At 42.0% G+C, this 16,258-nt stretch overlaps 2 protein-coding genes across 2 annotated transcripts; both read right to left on the reverse strand.

The window, feature by feature from the left end:
* Window positions 1-461: 461 nt before the first annotated feature.
* On the reverse strand, window positions 462-1,735 carry LOC131946972 (adenosine deaminase 2-like). The gene is made up of 2 exons (XM_059308035.1): window positions 1,536-1,735; window positions 462-715 (listed from the first exon to the last, which is right to left on the reverse strand). Exons 1-2 carry the CDS (start codon window positions 1,700-1,702, stop codon window positions 493-495), a joined length of 390 nt encoding a protein of 129 aa, XP_059164018.1. The 5' UTR covers window positions 1,703-1,735; the 3' UTR covers window positions 462-492.
* Window positions 1,736-2,266: 531 nt separating this feature from the next.
* On the reverse strand, window positions 2,267-10,124 carry LOC131946959 (adenosine deaminase AGSA). The gene is made up of 10 exons (XM_059308019.1): window positions 10,085-10,124; window positions 9,354-9,586; window positions 8,945-9,074; window positions 8,313-8,459; window positions 6,726-6,792; window positions 6,434-6,530; window positions 5,521-5,634; window positions 4,407-4,534; window positions 3,713-3,918; window positions 2,267-2,478 (listed from the first exon to the last, which is right to left on the reverse strand). Exons 2-10 carry the CDS (start codon window positions 9,540-9,542, stop codon window positions 2,267-2,269), a joined length of 1,290 nt encoding a protein of 429 aa, XP_059164002.1. The 5' UTR covers window positions 9,543-9,586; window positions 10,085-10,124.
* Between the last annotated feature and the right edge of the window lie 6,134 nt (window positions 10,125-16,258).

Genomic DNA, 16,258 nt, shown 5'->3' on the forward strand with positions numbered 1-16,258 from the left:
CCCCCACCTAATGACGTCACAATGTGGTCAGATGCCCAGGTGCCACTCCCCAACCTAGTGACGTCACAGTGTGGACAGCCGTGAAATGCCCAGGTACCACTCCCCCACCTAATGACGTCACAGAGTTGACAGTCGTGAAATGCCCAGGTACACGACCAACTTGGTGCCACTCCCCCCACCGAGTGACGTCACAGTGTGGTCAGTCGTGAGATGCCCAGGTACCACTCCCCCACCTAATGACGTCACAGAGTTGACAGTCGTGAAATGCCCAGGTACACGACCAACTTGGTGCCACTCCCCCCACCGAGTGACGTCACAGTGTGGTCAGTCGTGAGATGCCCAGGAACCACTCCCCCACCTAATGACGTCACAGAGTTGACAGTCGTGAAATGCCCAGGTACACGACCAACTTGGTGCCACTCCCCCCACCGAGTGACGTCACAGTGTGGTCAGTCGTGAGATGCCCAGGTACCACTCCCCCACCTAATGACGTCACAGAGTTGACAGTCGTGAGATGCCCAGGTACACGACCAACTTGGTGCCCAGGAAGAAGCTGGTCCACGGTGCCAGCAGTCCACTGGCGCCGTTGTTTTGTTTAGTGGTGCTGGCCCGGACAGGGGCGGCGGAGGTGGGCGGCTCCCCGACAAAAGTGTCCCATTTGGTCTGCCATAGTTTCATGGCCGCCTCCTTACGGGCGGGATCTAATGAGCTGTACCTGGAATACATTGAAACATATTGAGAGAAAAGCTTCCATTTGCTCGACTACTGTAAGTGTATACATTAAAAGATATAGCTATTAGGCAAACCATACAACCACACTCTAGTACATTGGCGCTATGGATTGCCGGTTCACTTTACCAACAGGCAATGGTCTTCTGACGACCGTCTATGGTCGATGGTCTTCTGGCGACCGTCTATGGTCGATGGTCTTCCTACGACTCTCTATGGTCGATGGTCTTAAGACGACCATCTATGGTCGATGGTCTTCTGACGACCGTCTATGGTCTATGGTCTACCAACAACCGTATATGGCCGATGGTCTTTTGACGACCGTCCATGGTCGATGGTCTACTAACGACCATATATGGTCGATGGTCTTCGGACGACGGTCTATAGTCGATGATCTACTGACTACCGTCTATGGTCCATGGTCTTCGGACGACTGTCTATTGTCGATGATCTACTGACGACCGTCTATGGTCGATGGTCTTCGGACGACCGTCTTTGTCGATGGTCTTTTGACGACCCTCTATGGTCGATAGTCTTCTGACGACGGTCTATTGTCAATGTCTACTGACGACCGTCTATGGTCGATGTTCTATGACGACCGTCTATGGTCGATGTTCTATGACGACCGTCTATGGTCGATGGTCTTCTGACAACCGTCTATGGTCGATGGACTACTGAAGACCGTCTATGGTCGATGGTCTTCTGACGACCGTCTATGGTCGATGTCTACTGACGACCCTCTATGGTCAATGGTCTTCCAACGACCGCTAGCAACCATTGGTCTACCGTCGACCGTCGTGACTTACTTGATCGAGTTGATGGCCAGCTGTTTCAGTAGGGTCAGGTCCGCCATCTCGCTGGACATCGTGAGGAACACGACGTAGAAGTCATGTGACAAGGGGGCGGCGTCAAAGGTCGTCCGGTCGTCCGAACTGATGACCACTGACAGGTTGTTGGCCATGAGAGCGGCCATCGGGTGGTTGCGGAAGTCGTTGATTAACCGTAACACCTGCACAGAGTAACACATTTAACACCTGCACACAAATTTAACACCAGCAAATGTAACACCTGTACACAAATGTAACACCTGAACACAAATGTAACACCTGCACACAAATGTAACAACTGCACACAAATGTAACACCTGCACACAAATGTAACACCTGCACACAAATGTAACACCTGCACACAAATGTAACACCTGCACACAGTAACAAATTTAACACCTGCACACAAATGTAACACCTGCAAATCTAGCACCTGCACACAAATGTAACACCTGCACACAAATGTAACACCTGCAAATGTAACACCTGCACATAGATGTAACACCTGCAAAACAATTTAACACCTGCACACAGTAACAAATTTAACACCTGCAAACAAATGTAACACGGTTATCTTTGTGTCTGATAGATAATAGACTTTCTTAAATCAAACAATCATATCAACAAGATGGCAATTTAAGTATAATTGACTATATAACTGAGTGACGGAATATGGAAAGATAAGGAACACGATAAATTATTATTAAAAACTAAATAAAGTTCAACATATAGGAAGTGGCAGAGATTTTATACTGCTGACTTGCCTGGTTTGAGATGGGCTGGACCTCTACAGCGATGTTTTGCTCTTTGACCTTCTGTAGGAACTTGGGGTGCTTGCCCAGAGCGTACCCGTGGCCGATACGTGTGGCGTTCAGAAGGATGGCGTCAGCGATGTTGAACCCGGTCTCCGTGCCCTGCCAGGCTGCAATCATTGAATGTCGAGGTTTAGTGGGTTTAGAAACAGGGTTCAATCATTGAATGCCGAGGTTTAGTGGGTTTAGAAACAGGGTTCAATCATTGAATGTCGAGGTTTAGTCGGGTATAGGAACAGGGTTCAATCATTGAATGTCGAGGTTTAGTCGGGTATAGGAACAGGGTTCAATCATTGGGTACCAAGGTTTAGTCGGGTATAGAAACAGGTTCAATCATTGGGTACCAAGGTTTAGTCGGGTTTAGAAACAGGTTCAATCATTGGGTACCAAGATTTAGTCGGGTGTAGGAACATGGTTCAATCATTGAATGCCGAGGTTTAGTGGGTTTAGAAACAGGGTTCAATCATTGAATGTCGAGGTTTAGTCGGGTATAGGAACATGGTTCAATCATTGAATGTCGAGGTTTAGTCGGGTATAGGAACAGGGTTCAATCATTGGGTACCAAGGTTTAGTCGGGTTTAGAAACAGGTTCAATCATTGGGTACCAAGATTTAGTCGGGTGTAGGAACATGGTTCAATCATTGAATGCTGAGGTTTAGTCGGGTATAGAAACAGGTTCAAGCATTGAATGTCGAGGTTTAGTCGGGTATAGGAACATGGTTCAATCATTGAATGCCGAGGTTTAGTCGGGTATAGGAACAGGGTTCAATCATTGGGTACCAAGGTATAGTCGGGTATAGGAACATGGTTCAAGCATTGGTTACCAAGGTATAGTCGGGTTTAGAAACAGGGTTCAATCATTGGGTACCAAGGTTTAGTGGGGTATAGGAACATGGTTCAATAATTGGGTACCAAGGTTTAGTCGGGTATAGAAACAGGTTCAAGCATTGGGTACCAAGGTTTAGTCGTATATAGAAACAGGGTTCAATCATTGGGTACCAAAGTTTATTCGGGTGAAAAAAAGAGGGTTCTGGTGTGTGGTGTGGGTCGGCGGTGGACATTCTCTGCAAAAATGACCTAATGTTAATTTGACCGATACGTGACACGATAATTAGAGGGTAAACTGATGCGAATGATGATGACGTGACCCAAGTTGACCAGACGTGACTCTAAACGAAAGATAGGGACAAAACGTGACACGAAAAATACAAGATCTAAGATTCTTGAAAAATAACGTAACTTTGAAGAAATATGATTTAAATGATTTTAGAAAAGATGAACTAATGAGATACACCGTGACCTCATGTGACCTAAGATGACCTCAAGTGACCTAACGTGACTCACGTGTCTCCCCAGCGTGCAGGAAGTACGGCAGCTTGTAGGGCGGGTCTTGTCTGGACGGGTACAGAAGAGCCTCGCTGTAGTAGGACAGGGGGTTGTAGAGAGCCTCGTTTCCAGACATGTCGTAGCCAGCCACCACTTCCGGGTACTTCTTGTGGAGCTCCATAGCTGTCTTCACCTCCTCGAGAATAACGGAACTGTTACGGTTTCTGTGGAAGCCGGCAAGAAAATATCAGAGTAGAACAATCAGAAAACACACGTCAGTTGAAGGCAGTATTTGGGGAACGGGATAATATATATATGTATATACTTTATATATATATATATATATATATATATATATATATATATATATATATATATATATATATACATATATATATATATATATACATATACATATACATATATGTATATATTTGCATACATACATACATATATATATATATATATATATATATATATATATATATATATATATATATATATATATATATATATATATATATATATATATATATATATATATATATATATATATATATATATATATATATATAACCTGTATATTATCGAAGAAGTCCCCCTTATGCAACAACGACATCATGATGGCTAGCTAAATGTATTAAATGTGCATTATGTCATTGTGTTAATGGTAACTGCCAAGGGGCGTGGCCTGTTAGAAGACTAAACCAACCTGATGCCAGATAGAATGACCTTGACCCCTGAGAAATCCGGGTAGGTCTTGACGAACTGGTCAGCCACTTGTTTGACCAACAGCACGCCAAACTCCGTGTCGTATCTGGTACCGTCCAGACCAAACATCTGGGATTAAAGATACAAGGTCAAGGTCAAAGATTGGTTATTGCGTTGGTGGTGGTGTTAGTTTTTGGTAGTATGTAGTGGTAGTTGGTGGTAGTGTTTGTTTTTGGTAGTATGTAGTGGTAGTTGGTGGTGGTGTTAGTTTTTGGTAGCATGTAGTGATAGTTTGTGGTAGTGTTTGTTTTTGGTAGTATGTAGTGGTAGTTGGTGGTGGTGTTAGTTTTTGGTAGTATGTAGTGATAGTTGGTGGTGGTGTTAGTTTTTGGTAGTATGTAGTGATAGTTTGTGGTAGTGTTTGTTTTTGGTAGTATGTAGTGGTAGTTGGTGGTGGTGTTAGTTTTTGGTAGTATGTAGTGATAGTTTTTGGTAGTGTTTGTTTTTGGTAGTATGTAGTGGTAGTTGGTGGTGGTGTTAGTTTTTGGTAGTATGTAGTGGTAGTTGGTGGTGGTGTTAGTTTTTGGTAGTATGTAGTGGTAGTTGGTGGTGGTGTTAGTTTTTGGTAGTATGTAGTGGTAGTTGGTGGTAGTGTTTGTTTTTTGTAGTATTTAGTGGTAGTTGGTGGTAGTGTTAGTGTTTTTGGTAGTATGTAGTGGTAGTTTGTGGTAGTGTTTGTTTTTTGTAATATTTAAAGGTAGTTGGTGGTAGTGTTTGTTTTTTGTAATATTTAAAGGTAGTTGGTGGTAGTTTGTGGTAGTTTTTTGTGTGGAAATAGTTAGTAGTAGTTAGTAGTTGTTGGTGATGGTAGCTGGTAGATGAAAGTTGGTGGTAGTTGATGGTAGTTGGTGATAGTTTTTCGTGGTAATAGTTGGTAGTAGTTGGTAGTTGTTGGTGATGGTAGTTGGTAGTTGGTTGATGGTAGTTGGTGGTAGTTGATGGTAGTTGGTGGTAGTTGCCAGAGACATGGCATGGCTAAACATACTGAGTGAATGATTAAATGACTTGCTTATCCTTCAAAAGATAACTTTAAAAAACATAAAAACAAAATTGACCTGGTCAAAAGAGCCTCGTATCTCCAGGTACTGGACATTGGCATCACGGAACTCTCTCAACGTCTGCCACAGCATGTCGCGGTAGATGGGCACGTGGTACAGCAGGTTTGATACCTGGGGTTGGTCAAACCATTTCATGGGGTTAGATTGGTTGATTTGGTGTGGTTATTAACCCATTCGTTGGATTAGATTAGTTGATTTAGTGTGGTAATTTACCCATTCTTTGGATTAGATTAGTTGATTCAAGGTGGTAATTTACCCATTCATTCGATTAGATTTGCTAATTCAGTGAGGTAATCAATCCATTCATTGGATTAGATTTGATTGGCAATTCAAGGTGATAATCAATTTATAGGATTTGGTTTGATACACACAGCGTCGTTGAAGCGATGTTTTCTTATATATGGCTGATACATGACTGTGGGGAGTGTGGGATATAATGCAGTAAAAAATGGAATCTTCTGCTACAGATGCAGTAGATATAACGTAATATTATGTTAAAGTTACTTCCCTATGTATAAAACCCTTAACCTAAAATTTTAAAGCGGTATTAGATACAATATATATATATATATATATATATATATATATATATATATATATATATATATATATATATATATATATATATATATATATATATATATATATATATATATATATATATATATATATATATATATATATATATATATATATATATATATATACATATATATACTTAGAAAAAAGCTACGTCCTTTTTTCAGAAAAGCTTATTGAAGTTATTGTCAGACACTTATAGAAATAATCATCCATTATGGATTTAGTATATTGATTTGATGTGGCTGCTAAGACGTAATGTTTGCGTTATATGTGACAATTATTACCTAGTATTTACGTTACATGTGACAACTATGACGTCAAATCTTACCTGTCTAAAAAACAATCCGAATCTGACCCAGGCCGCCTGGTTGTCTGCAAAGGTCAAAAATGGGTCAGACCCCATCAGGGTCAAGTTGTTCTTTAGGCTGAAGAGGTGGAAAATATACGTCAGTTGACGACGTGTGCAAGTAACATAGTAACCATAGCAACGGCGAGTTTACGTCACCCGATTACAACACATAATTTTATTTTTGTTTATCTTTAAAAAAAAATTCTCGGGACTAAATTTATTTTTTAGATCTATAAGCCTATGGTAAGAGGAGATGGTAAAATAGAATTACTTGAGGTCAAAAGCTGTAACATTGCCCGAGGCTGCTCTTTCGTTCTTCACCAGCTTCCACAGACAGTCTGGGGAGAAACCGGAAGCTGGTTACACTCTGTTTCATGACGACGGAGGTCGTGAGAGATTTGTGTGAGATGACGGACACGTGAGGAATATGATAGCCGGATGTGACGTGCTGTTACATGTCCTATCTCACCTGGTGTCTGGCATATATCTCACCTGGTGTCTGGCACATATCACACCTGGTGTCTGGTACCTCACCTGGAGTCTGGTACCTATCTCACCTGGTGTCTGGTACCTCACCTGGAGTCTGGTACCTATATCACCAGGTGTCTGGTACCTATCTCACCTGGTGTCTGGTACCTCACCTGGTGTCTGGTACCTCACCTGGTGTCTGGTACCTATCTCACCTGGTGTCTGGTACCTATATCACCAGGTGTCTGGTACCTATCTCACCTGGTGTCTGGTACCTCACCTGGTGTCTGGTACCTATCTCACCTGGTGTCTGGTACCTATCTCACCTGGTGTCTGGTACCTATCTCACCTGGTGTCTGGTACCTATCTCACCTGGTGTCTGGTACCTGTCTCACCTGGTGTCTGGTACCTATCTCACCTGGTGTCTGGTACCTATCTCACCTGGTGTCTGGTACCTATCTCACCTGGTGTCTGGTACCTCACCTGGTGTCTGGTACCTGTCTCACCTGGTGTCTGGTACCTATCTCACCTGGTGTCTGGTACCTATATCACCAGGTGTCTGGTACCTATCTCACCTGGTGTCTGGTACCTCACCTGGTGTCTGGTACCTATCTCACCTGGTGTCTGGTACCTATCTCACCTGGTGTCTGGTACCTATCTCACCTGGTGTCTGGTACCTGTCTCACCTGGTGTCTGGTACCTATCTCACCTGGTGTCTGGTACCTATCTCACCTGGTGTCTGGTACCTATCTCACCTGGTGTCTGGTACCTACCTCACCTGGTGTCTGGTACCTCACCTGGTGTCTGGTACCTCACCTGGTGTCTGGCACCTATCTCACCTGGTGTCTGGTACCTATCTCACCTGGTGTCTGGTACCTCACCTGGTGTCTGGTACCTCACCTGGTGTCTGGTACCTATCTCACCTGGTGTCTGGTACCTCACCTGGTGTCTGGTACCTCACCTGGTGTCTGGTACCTCACCTGGTGTCTGGTACCTCATCTGGTGTCTGGTACCTATCTCACCTGGTGTCTGGTACCTGTCTCACCTGGTGTCTGGTACCTATATCACCAGGTGTCTGGTACCTATCTCACCTGGTGTCTGGTACCTATCTCACCTGGTGTCTGGTACCTATCTCACCTGGTGTCTGGTACCTGTCTCACCTGGTGTCTGGTACCTACCTCACCTGGTGTCTGGTACCTATCTCACCTGGTGTCTGGTACCTGTCTCACCTGGTGTCTGGTACCTACCTCACCTGGTGTCTGGTACCTATCTCACCTAGTGTCTGGTGCATATATCACCTGGTGTCTGGTACCTGTCTCACCTGAAGTCTGGTACCTATCTCACCTAGTGTCTGGTACATATATCACCTGGTGTCTGGTACCTGTCTCACCTGAAGTCTGGTAGCTGCTGTTGAAAACCTGGAAGTTCAGGTAACCATTGGCTAGCGGGCACATGTACACGTCATCTCTGTACGTCACGTTGGTCACCAGCCAATCAAGACTCACCATTGACATGTCGTGGATGTGTAGCGCCGCCCCTGAAATGTACACGCCGTGTTATGATTGGTTAAACACTTCAGTGATATCTGTTTACACTTAGGGAGTGTTTAGTTATATCAACACATTTTAAGTCCACAAATTACGGTTGTCGATGTTGTAGTAAAAACAAAGTAAACACCTTTTTCTTCAAATCTTGGCTCTTATTTTGTTTTTTCTAAAGGCACTGACTATGACGTCTGCATTAATGTAGGGCACTGACAAGAATGTATGGCACTGACAAGAATGTGTGGCACTGACAAGAATGTGTGGCACTGACAAGAATGTGTGGCACTGACAAGAATGTATGGCACTGACAAGAATGTGTGGCACTGACAAGAATGTGTGGCACTGACAAGAATGTGTGGCACTGACAAGAATGTATGGCACTGACAAGAATGTATGGCACTGACAAGAATGTATGGCACTGACAAGAATGTATGGCACTGACTATAAACGTCTGCATGTACGTGGTGCCAGGACTCACCTTTAGGCATCTGGTGAATCTTCTCAAACAGGGGCGTCTCCTCGATCAGTCTCCTGGAGTGGTAGAAGCTCGTGGACGGCACAAAGACGGAACGGTTGGTCCGGCTTGTTTGTATCATGGCGCGTTTTTCCTGAGGACATTTTCAAACAGTTACGGAAAAAAGTCATATTGTATGTGGTGTGTTTTTTTTTAAATTACATATTTGGCCGTATGCGTATAGTTATGTTAGTGTTTCCAAAACTAGACAGTTGTTATATTTTAAAAAAGCTAAAAATTGTATTTTATCAACACATAAAATTACAATGTTTTTTGTGTGTAGCTTTAAAACAAAATATTATAAAATATATAAAAATAAATATTTTTATCACTTCACCGAATTGAATCGCACCAGCTATCAAGAAAAAATTACCTTCATGAAAATTTCGTTCATTCTCTGCTCTTGTACCGACAGCACCAGATGACCACCCAGTCGCATGTGCTCATCTTCAGCAATCAGGTCATCTCTCATGCTCAGGTACTGGGACGTCTCCAGGGGCGTGGATCTGGTCAGCAGAGGGATGAGCAGACTGACCAGGATTTGTGTGGTTAAGTGGGGCATCTTTGTTTTTTCCAAACTTTCAATTATTTTATTTTATTAATACACTGTAAACAAGGAATATATATATATATATATATATATATATATATATATATATATATATATATATATATATATATATATATATAAGAAAATGAAACATTTTATTAAAGCAAATTATAAAATTCAATGAACTGTATGTAGCAGGATGAATTTGCAGCAGATTTATTTTTCCTTTGAAATAGAATGCTTGAAATAAATGATATCAGACTATAAACCAATTGCTTGTAAACTATCTATGACAACTTATATTAAGCTTAATAATAATATGGTGCTTATAGTATCCATGGATTGATTTAAGAACATCATTAATTATATAGATCAAAAATAAATTTCGAATCCATCTCATAATAAATTTTAGATCTAAATTAAACTGATTGATTTTTAAATACTTTTATGTTTATTATTAAGGTAGGTAACTGGTATGCCTGAAACGACGAGTTTTATTTTCATTGTTATATCCCGTATAATATAGTTTAGTTGGACCTAGAATAATTACACACATTTTTGTGTCAAGGTTATTTTGTTCAAAATGTAATTTCTTTAAAGAAGAATAATGAAATAATTTTTAACGATAAACAAATTAAAACTTATAATTTAGTCTATTATACTCCTCTTTTGAATACAAATGTTAATTAACTTTTTTTTAACTTATGGAAAGAAGGAAAAAAGAAAAAAAAAGTTGGTCAAAGGGGAGTAACTATGAAATTTTATTCAATTTTAAATGCACAACTATAGTTAACGTTCTTCATTAAACATTGAATAGAATTATTTATTTGAAGAAAATGTGTTCATTTTAAATAGCAAAATAAAAAACTGTAAACATACCAAATAAATTTCATTCACTTTTTTCGAATTAGAGCAGCTTTTATATTATATAGTTATGTTACTTTATATTTTGTAGCTATAAATTTCATTATTACCTCCCTTTGAATGAATCTACAGTACCAATCTAACATGTATTTACACATTTTTTTAATTGAAAGAATTACACTTCTATGTCTATCGAAAAGCGACAAAAAATTATAGATACTAAAGTTGATTAATATGTAGACAAATTTATCGTAAAGGTAAAAAAATTATATTTTTAAAGAATAAAAAAATAAAAAAGTAGGCCTTTATATCCATTACGTGATCTTATGTCAAATATTGTTTTTTTATAAGCAGTAACTAATTTTAAATGTTACAAAATTTCTAAATTAAGAGAAATGAAAATAAGAGTTTATTTATAACATATTGTATATTATGCTTAAAAGAGCCAAAATCCTTGTTATTATACGCTGCATGACTGGGGTTCCAAAATATATACCCAACGGTGTGGGTATATATTATGTTGAAACATTTTGAAACGTATTTTGCTTTGGTTTTAGCATTCAAGTACGGTGATTTTAAATGTAGATCTCTTGTTTAGTCATTTAAAAGAAACAATTAATGTAATACTCGTGTTATGCAGTAAAACACAAATAATTTTGTATTAGTGAACTTCATACATTACAATATATTTATCAATGTATTACTTTACCTACCTCGATCAGTAAAAAACAATGTAATACTTTTTCTTTACTCTTTATTCTATTAAATCATATTTTGTGTGTATAAAATGTTATTATTTAAGTCTGAGAAAGTTGTACATAACTAAAGGTAACTTTACACATAAAATACTTTAATTTTATCCTTATTGTGCAACTTTTTATAACGCTGCAATACATCAATACAAGAGCTTAATTTGTTATATATATTTAAACAAAATGTAACGTCAAAGATTAAATAGATAACATACATATTAAAATATCCAGGCTCGGATAAAATTTTCCAAGATGTTTTGTTTACATAACTTAGGCAACTACACAGCTAACATCCTTTTGAATGAACTTAAACATTACCTGCCAATTACCCTCTAGCGATGCAGTATTCTAAGTAAGCGCTTGTGCTGTAAACACGCTAATATAATTCTAGGTCCTTATCGTCTACGTCAAGATAAAAACATATTCTCGCCTGCTCTAAAAATAATTTTAGGAATCCCCGAAAAACTTCAATTCCCAACAGAGCAGTTTAGCCTTGAACGATACACCAAGTTTTATTTGTGGGAAACTTGCGCTGTAAAAACTCTCAACAACAACAACTGTGTGCAACGAACGGCCATCCAACAAGACGTAGATGTCAATAAACTCTTGCGTTGAGGAGTTGTCGACCCTGCTTTATTTTAAACCCTGTCATTCCATCCGGATAGTTTGTTTACTTTCGTTTTCCTTTGCGCAATTTTTAAAAAAGCAGAAGACGCCAAACCCCGCCCAAAAATAAATTCACTCATTTAAGGAATGTTGTATCAAAGCAATGAGTGAACGCATTCAAATAATGGCCTCACGTTTTTTATAGCTTGTGTTGAGGAGAAAAGTCTACGGTAGTTTAACTGGGTCTATTCCAGTCTAACCAAGTCTACGGTAGTTTAACTGGGTCTATTCCAGTCTAACCAAGTCTACGGTAGTTTAACTGGGTCTATTCCAGTCTAACCAAGTCTACGGTAGTTTAACTGGGTCTATTCCAGTCTAACCAAGTCTACGGTAGTTTAACTGGGTCTATTCCAGTCTAACCAAGTCTACGGTAGTTTAACTGGGTCTATTCCAGTCTAACCAAGTCTACGGTAGTTTAACTGGGTCTATTCCAGTCTAACCAAGTCTACGGTAGTTTAACTGGGTCTATTCCAGTCTAACCAAGTCTACGGTAGTTTAACTGGGTCTATTCCAGTCTAACCAAGTCTACGGTAGTTTAACTGGGTCTATTCCAGTCTAACCAAGTCTACGGTAGTTTAACTGGGTCTATTCCAGTCTAACCAAGTCTACGGTAGTTTAACTGGGTCTATTCCAGTCTAACCAAGTCTACGGTAGTTTAACTGGGTCTATTCCAGTCTAACCAAGTCTACGGTAGTTTAACTGGGTCTATTCCAGTCTAACCAAGTCTACGGTAGTTTAACTGGGTCTATTCCAGTCTAACCAAGTCTACGGTAGTTTAACTGGGTCTATTCCAGTCTAACCAAGTCTACGGTAGTTTAACTGGGTCTATTCCAGTCTAACCAAGTCTACGGTAGTTTAACTGGGTCTATTCCAGTCTAACCAAGTCTACGGTAGTTTAACTGGGTCTATTCCAGTCTAACCAAGTCTAAATCAACCTAAGACGAAATTAAATAACGTGTCTAATATAGACACAAACACACGCAGTGCAACATACTCTAACATAAACAAACTCAAACATAGTCTCAAACACACACACATATATATAGACATAAACACACATTGTAGCACACTCTAAAAAAAACGCAAACACACAACGTGTAACACACTTTAACATTCACATAAACACGCCGATTAACACACTCAAACATAGTCTCAAACACACAGTGTCATACACTCTTATATAGACACAACCACACACCATGTAACATACTCTAAAATAGACATAAACACACACTGTGTAACATATTCTAACATAGACACAAACACCACTGTGTAACATACTCTAACCTTGGCCCTGTTGACAAGTCAACGAGTATAGAAAAAAATCGTTATTCAATTAAAATTCTAATTACAAGCTACGTAGGCCTATACAAGACTTGTTTTTGTACCTTGTACAGGCAAGTGTTAGCTTTTCTGTCCACTGAATTGTCAGTGGGAATTGTGTCACCACATTTATAGTTCTGTTAGATGATTGTTTATATACATACATACATCCATACATACATACATACACACACGTATATATATATATATATATATATATATATATATATATATATATATATATATATATATATATATATATATATATATACGAGACAACTGTAGCCATTTTATTAAATGACTTCAACTACCTTGACTTGAACAAACATTTGCCTTTTGAAACACACAAATTGAGGCACCTTTAATCAACACGACCGTCTAAAGTGCACGAGTAGAGCTCACGTTTGTTATCTCTGAGCGCGACGCACGTGAGTTCGCATATGAAAGGCAACATTGTCAAAACCACAGCTCACGGTCCAGTTATGCACGGCGTTAAATGTTGTACTCACCCCGTACAGGAAATGGGGTTTAACTCAGACTTGATACTAGAGGTTGGGGGGGGGGGATTTATGGGCGTAATGGGAGAGGGCTTAGGCGAGTAGATATGGAGTTATGGGGGCGATATTGTAGGGGGAGCTTAGGTGAGTTTACGGGAAATTGTGGTGGTGCTGTTGTGCGAGGCAGCTTAGGTAAGCAGGGAGAGATCTAATTACAACGCATTCACAAAATCTTATCTATAAGCAAAAAAATAACAACTTAATTTTGACATTAAAAATAAATATTAATGTATATTTGCATATAATATATAGCAATCTATTTAATCATTATGGTAAAATTAACTTTAATCTGACACGGCTAACACCCCTGTCTTATTAATGACAGTGAATGCTGGCTAGTTTTACTTTATGACATCATCCCACTCTGTACAGATACTATCTATCCTATATCCCCGCATTAATGTTAAATACATGCATAGTCATATAGGGGTGTGGCAGGTGGCTTATATCTGCCGTTTGAACAATCAATCATGTCAGTAGAGCAGGAATTATTTAAGTCATACAGTCGGTCATATAGTAAAGACAGTCATACAGTCAATTCAGTCATACAGTCAAGTCGGTCATACAGTCACGTCTATCTTGCAGTCAAGTCAATCATACAAGCAAGTCAGTCATACAGTCAAGTAAGTCATACAGGCAAGTCAGTCATACAAGCCAGTCAGTCATACAGTCAAGTAAGTCATACAGTCAAGTTAGTCATACAGTCAATTCAGTCATACAGGTAAGTCAGTCATACAAACAAGTCAGTCATACAGTCATGGCGGTGATACAGTCATGGCAGTTATACAGTCATGGCAGTCATACATTCAAGTAAGTCATACAGGCAAGTCAGTCATATAACGCTTCTTTAGATGATTTATCTTGTCTTGACATCCGTTCGGCCCGAGTGATAAGAGAACTGATTGAGTGGGTGGCCTTTGTAGGGAGGATTTGTTTTGATGGCGCTAGCTAGGCATTGTTTTGGGAGGGGGTGGGTGGGGTAGGTCAGGTAGGTGGGTGGGGTAGGTCAGGTGGGTGGGGTAGGTCAGGTGGGTGGGGTAGGTCAGGTGGGTTGGTGGGGTAGGTCAGGTGGGTGGGGTAGGTCAGGTGGGTGGGTGGGGGTAGGTCAGGTGAATGGGTGGGATTGGTCAGCGGTGGGTGGGGTAGGTCAGGTGGGTGGGTGGGGTAGGTCAAGTGAGTGGGTGGGGTAGATCAGGAGGGTGGGGTAGGTCAGAATGGTGGGTGGGGTAGATCAAGAGGGTGGGTGGGATAGGTCAGGTGGGTGGGTGGGGTAGGTCAGGTGGGTGGGTGGGGTAGGTCAGGTGGGTGGGTGAGGTAGATCAGGAGGGTGGGGTAGGTAGGTGGGTGGGTGGGGTAGGTGAGGTGGGTAGGTGGGGTAGGTCAGGAGGGTGGGTGGGGTAGGTCAGGTGGGTGGGTGGGGTAGGTCAGGTGGGTGGGTGGGGTAGGTCAGGTGGGTGGGTGGGGTAGGTCAGGTGGGTGGGGTAGGTCAGGTGGGTGAGTGAGTGGGGTAGGTCAGGTGGGTGGGGTAGGTCAGGTGGGTGGGTGGGGTAGATCAGGAGGGTGGGTGGGGTAGGTCAGAATGGTGGGTGGATTAGGTCAGGAGGGTGGGTGGGTGGGGTAGGTCAGAATGGTGGGTGGGGTAGGTCAGGTGGGTGGGTGGGGTAGGTCAGAATGGTGGGTGGGGTAGGTCAGGTGGGTGGGTGGGGTAGATCAGGAGGGTGGGTGGGGTAGGTCAGAATGGTGGGTGGATTAGGTCAGGAGGGTGGGTGGGTGGGGTAGGTCAGAATGGTGGGTGGGGTAGGTCAGAATGGTGGGTGGGGTAGGTCAGGAGGGTGGGTGGGTGGGGTAGGTCAGAATGGTGGGTGGGGTAGGTCAGAATGGTGGGTGGGTTAGGTCAGGAGGGTGGGTGGGTGGGGTAAGTTAGAATGGTGGGTGGGGTAGGTCAGAATGGTGGGTGGGGTAGGTCAGGAGGGTGGGTGGGTGGGGTAGGTCAGGTGGGTGGGTGGGGTAGGTCAGGTGGGTGGGTGGGGTAGGTCAGGAGGGTGGGTGGGGTAGGTCAGGTGGGTGGGGTAGGTCAGGTGGGTGAGTGAGTGGGGTAGGTCAGGTGGGTGGGTGGGGTAGGTCAGGTGGATGGGTGGGGTAGATCAGGAGGGTGGGTGGGGTAGGTCAGAATGGTGGGTGGGGTAGGTCAGGAGGGTGGGTGGGGTAGGTCAGAATGGTGGGTGGGGTAGGTCAGGAGGGTGGGTTGGTGGGGTAGGTCAGGTGGGTGGGTGGGGTAGGTCAGGAGGGTGGGTGGGGTAGGTACGGAGAGTGGGTGGAGTAGGTCAGGAGAGTGGGTGGGGTAGGTCAGGAGAGTGGGTGGGGTAGGTCAAGAAGGTGGGTGGGGTAGGTCAGGAGTGTGGGTTGGGTAGGTCAGGAGAGTGGGTGGGGTAGGTCAGGAGAATGGGTGGGGTAGGTCAGGAGAGTGGGTGGGGTAGGTCAGGTGGGTGGGGTAGGTCAGGAGTGTGGGTGGGGTAGGTCAGGAGAGTGGGTGGGGTAGGTCAGGAGAATGGGTGGGGTAGGTCAG

The sequence above is a fragment of the Physella acuta genome, unplaced genomic scaffold, assembly GCF_028476545.2.
Source record: "Physella acuta isolate Inbredline_101_S28 unplaced genomic scaffold, ASM2847654v3 ptg000578l, whole genome shotgun sequence".
NCBI classification, from domain to species: domain Eukaryota; kingdom Metazoa; phylum Mollusca; class Gastropoda; family Physidae; genus Physella; species Physella acuta.

Coding starts and splice junctions, on each gene's coding strand:
- LOC131946972 (XM_059308035.1), bottom strand. CDS start 1,702: ATGGCCGCTCTCATGGCCAACAACCTGTCAGTGGTCATCAGTTCGGAC. Junction 716..1,535: donor CTGGCCATCAACTCGATCAA/GTAAGTCACGAC, acceptor AATGTATTCCAG/GTACAGCTCATTAGATCCCG.
- LOC131946959 (XM_059308019.1), bottom strand. CDS start 9,542: ATGCCCCACTTAACCACACAAATCCTGGTCAGTCTGCTCATCCCTCTG. Junction 5,635..6,433: donor TCGGATTGTTTTTTAGACAG/GTAAGATTTGAC, acceptor GACCAACCCCAG/GTATCAAACCTGCTGTACCA. Junction 4,535..5,520: donor TACGAGGCTCTTTTGACCAG/GTCAATTTTGTT, acceptor CTTTAATCCCAG/ATGTTTGGTCTGGACGGTAC.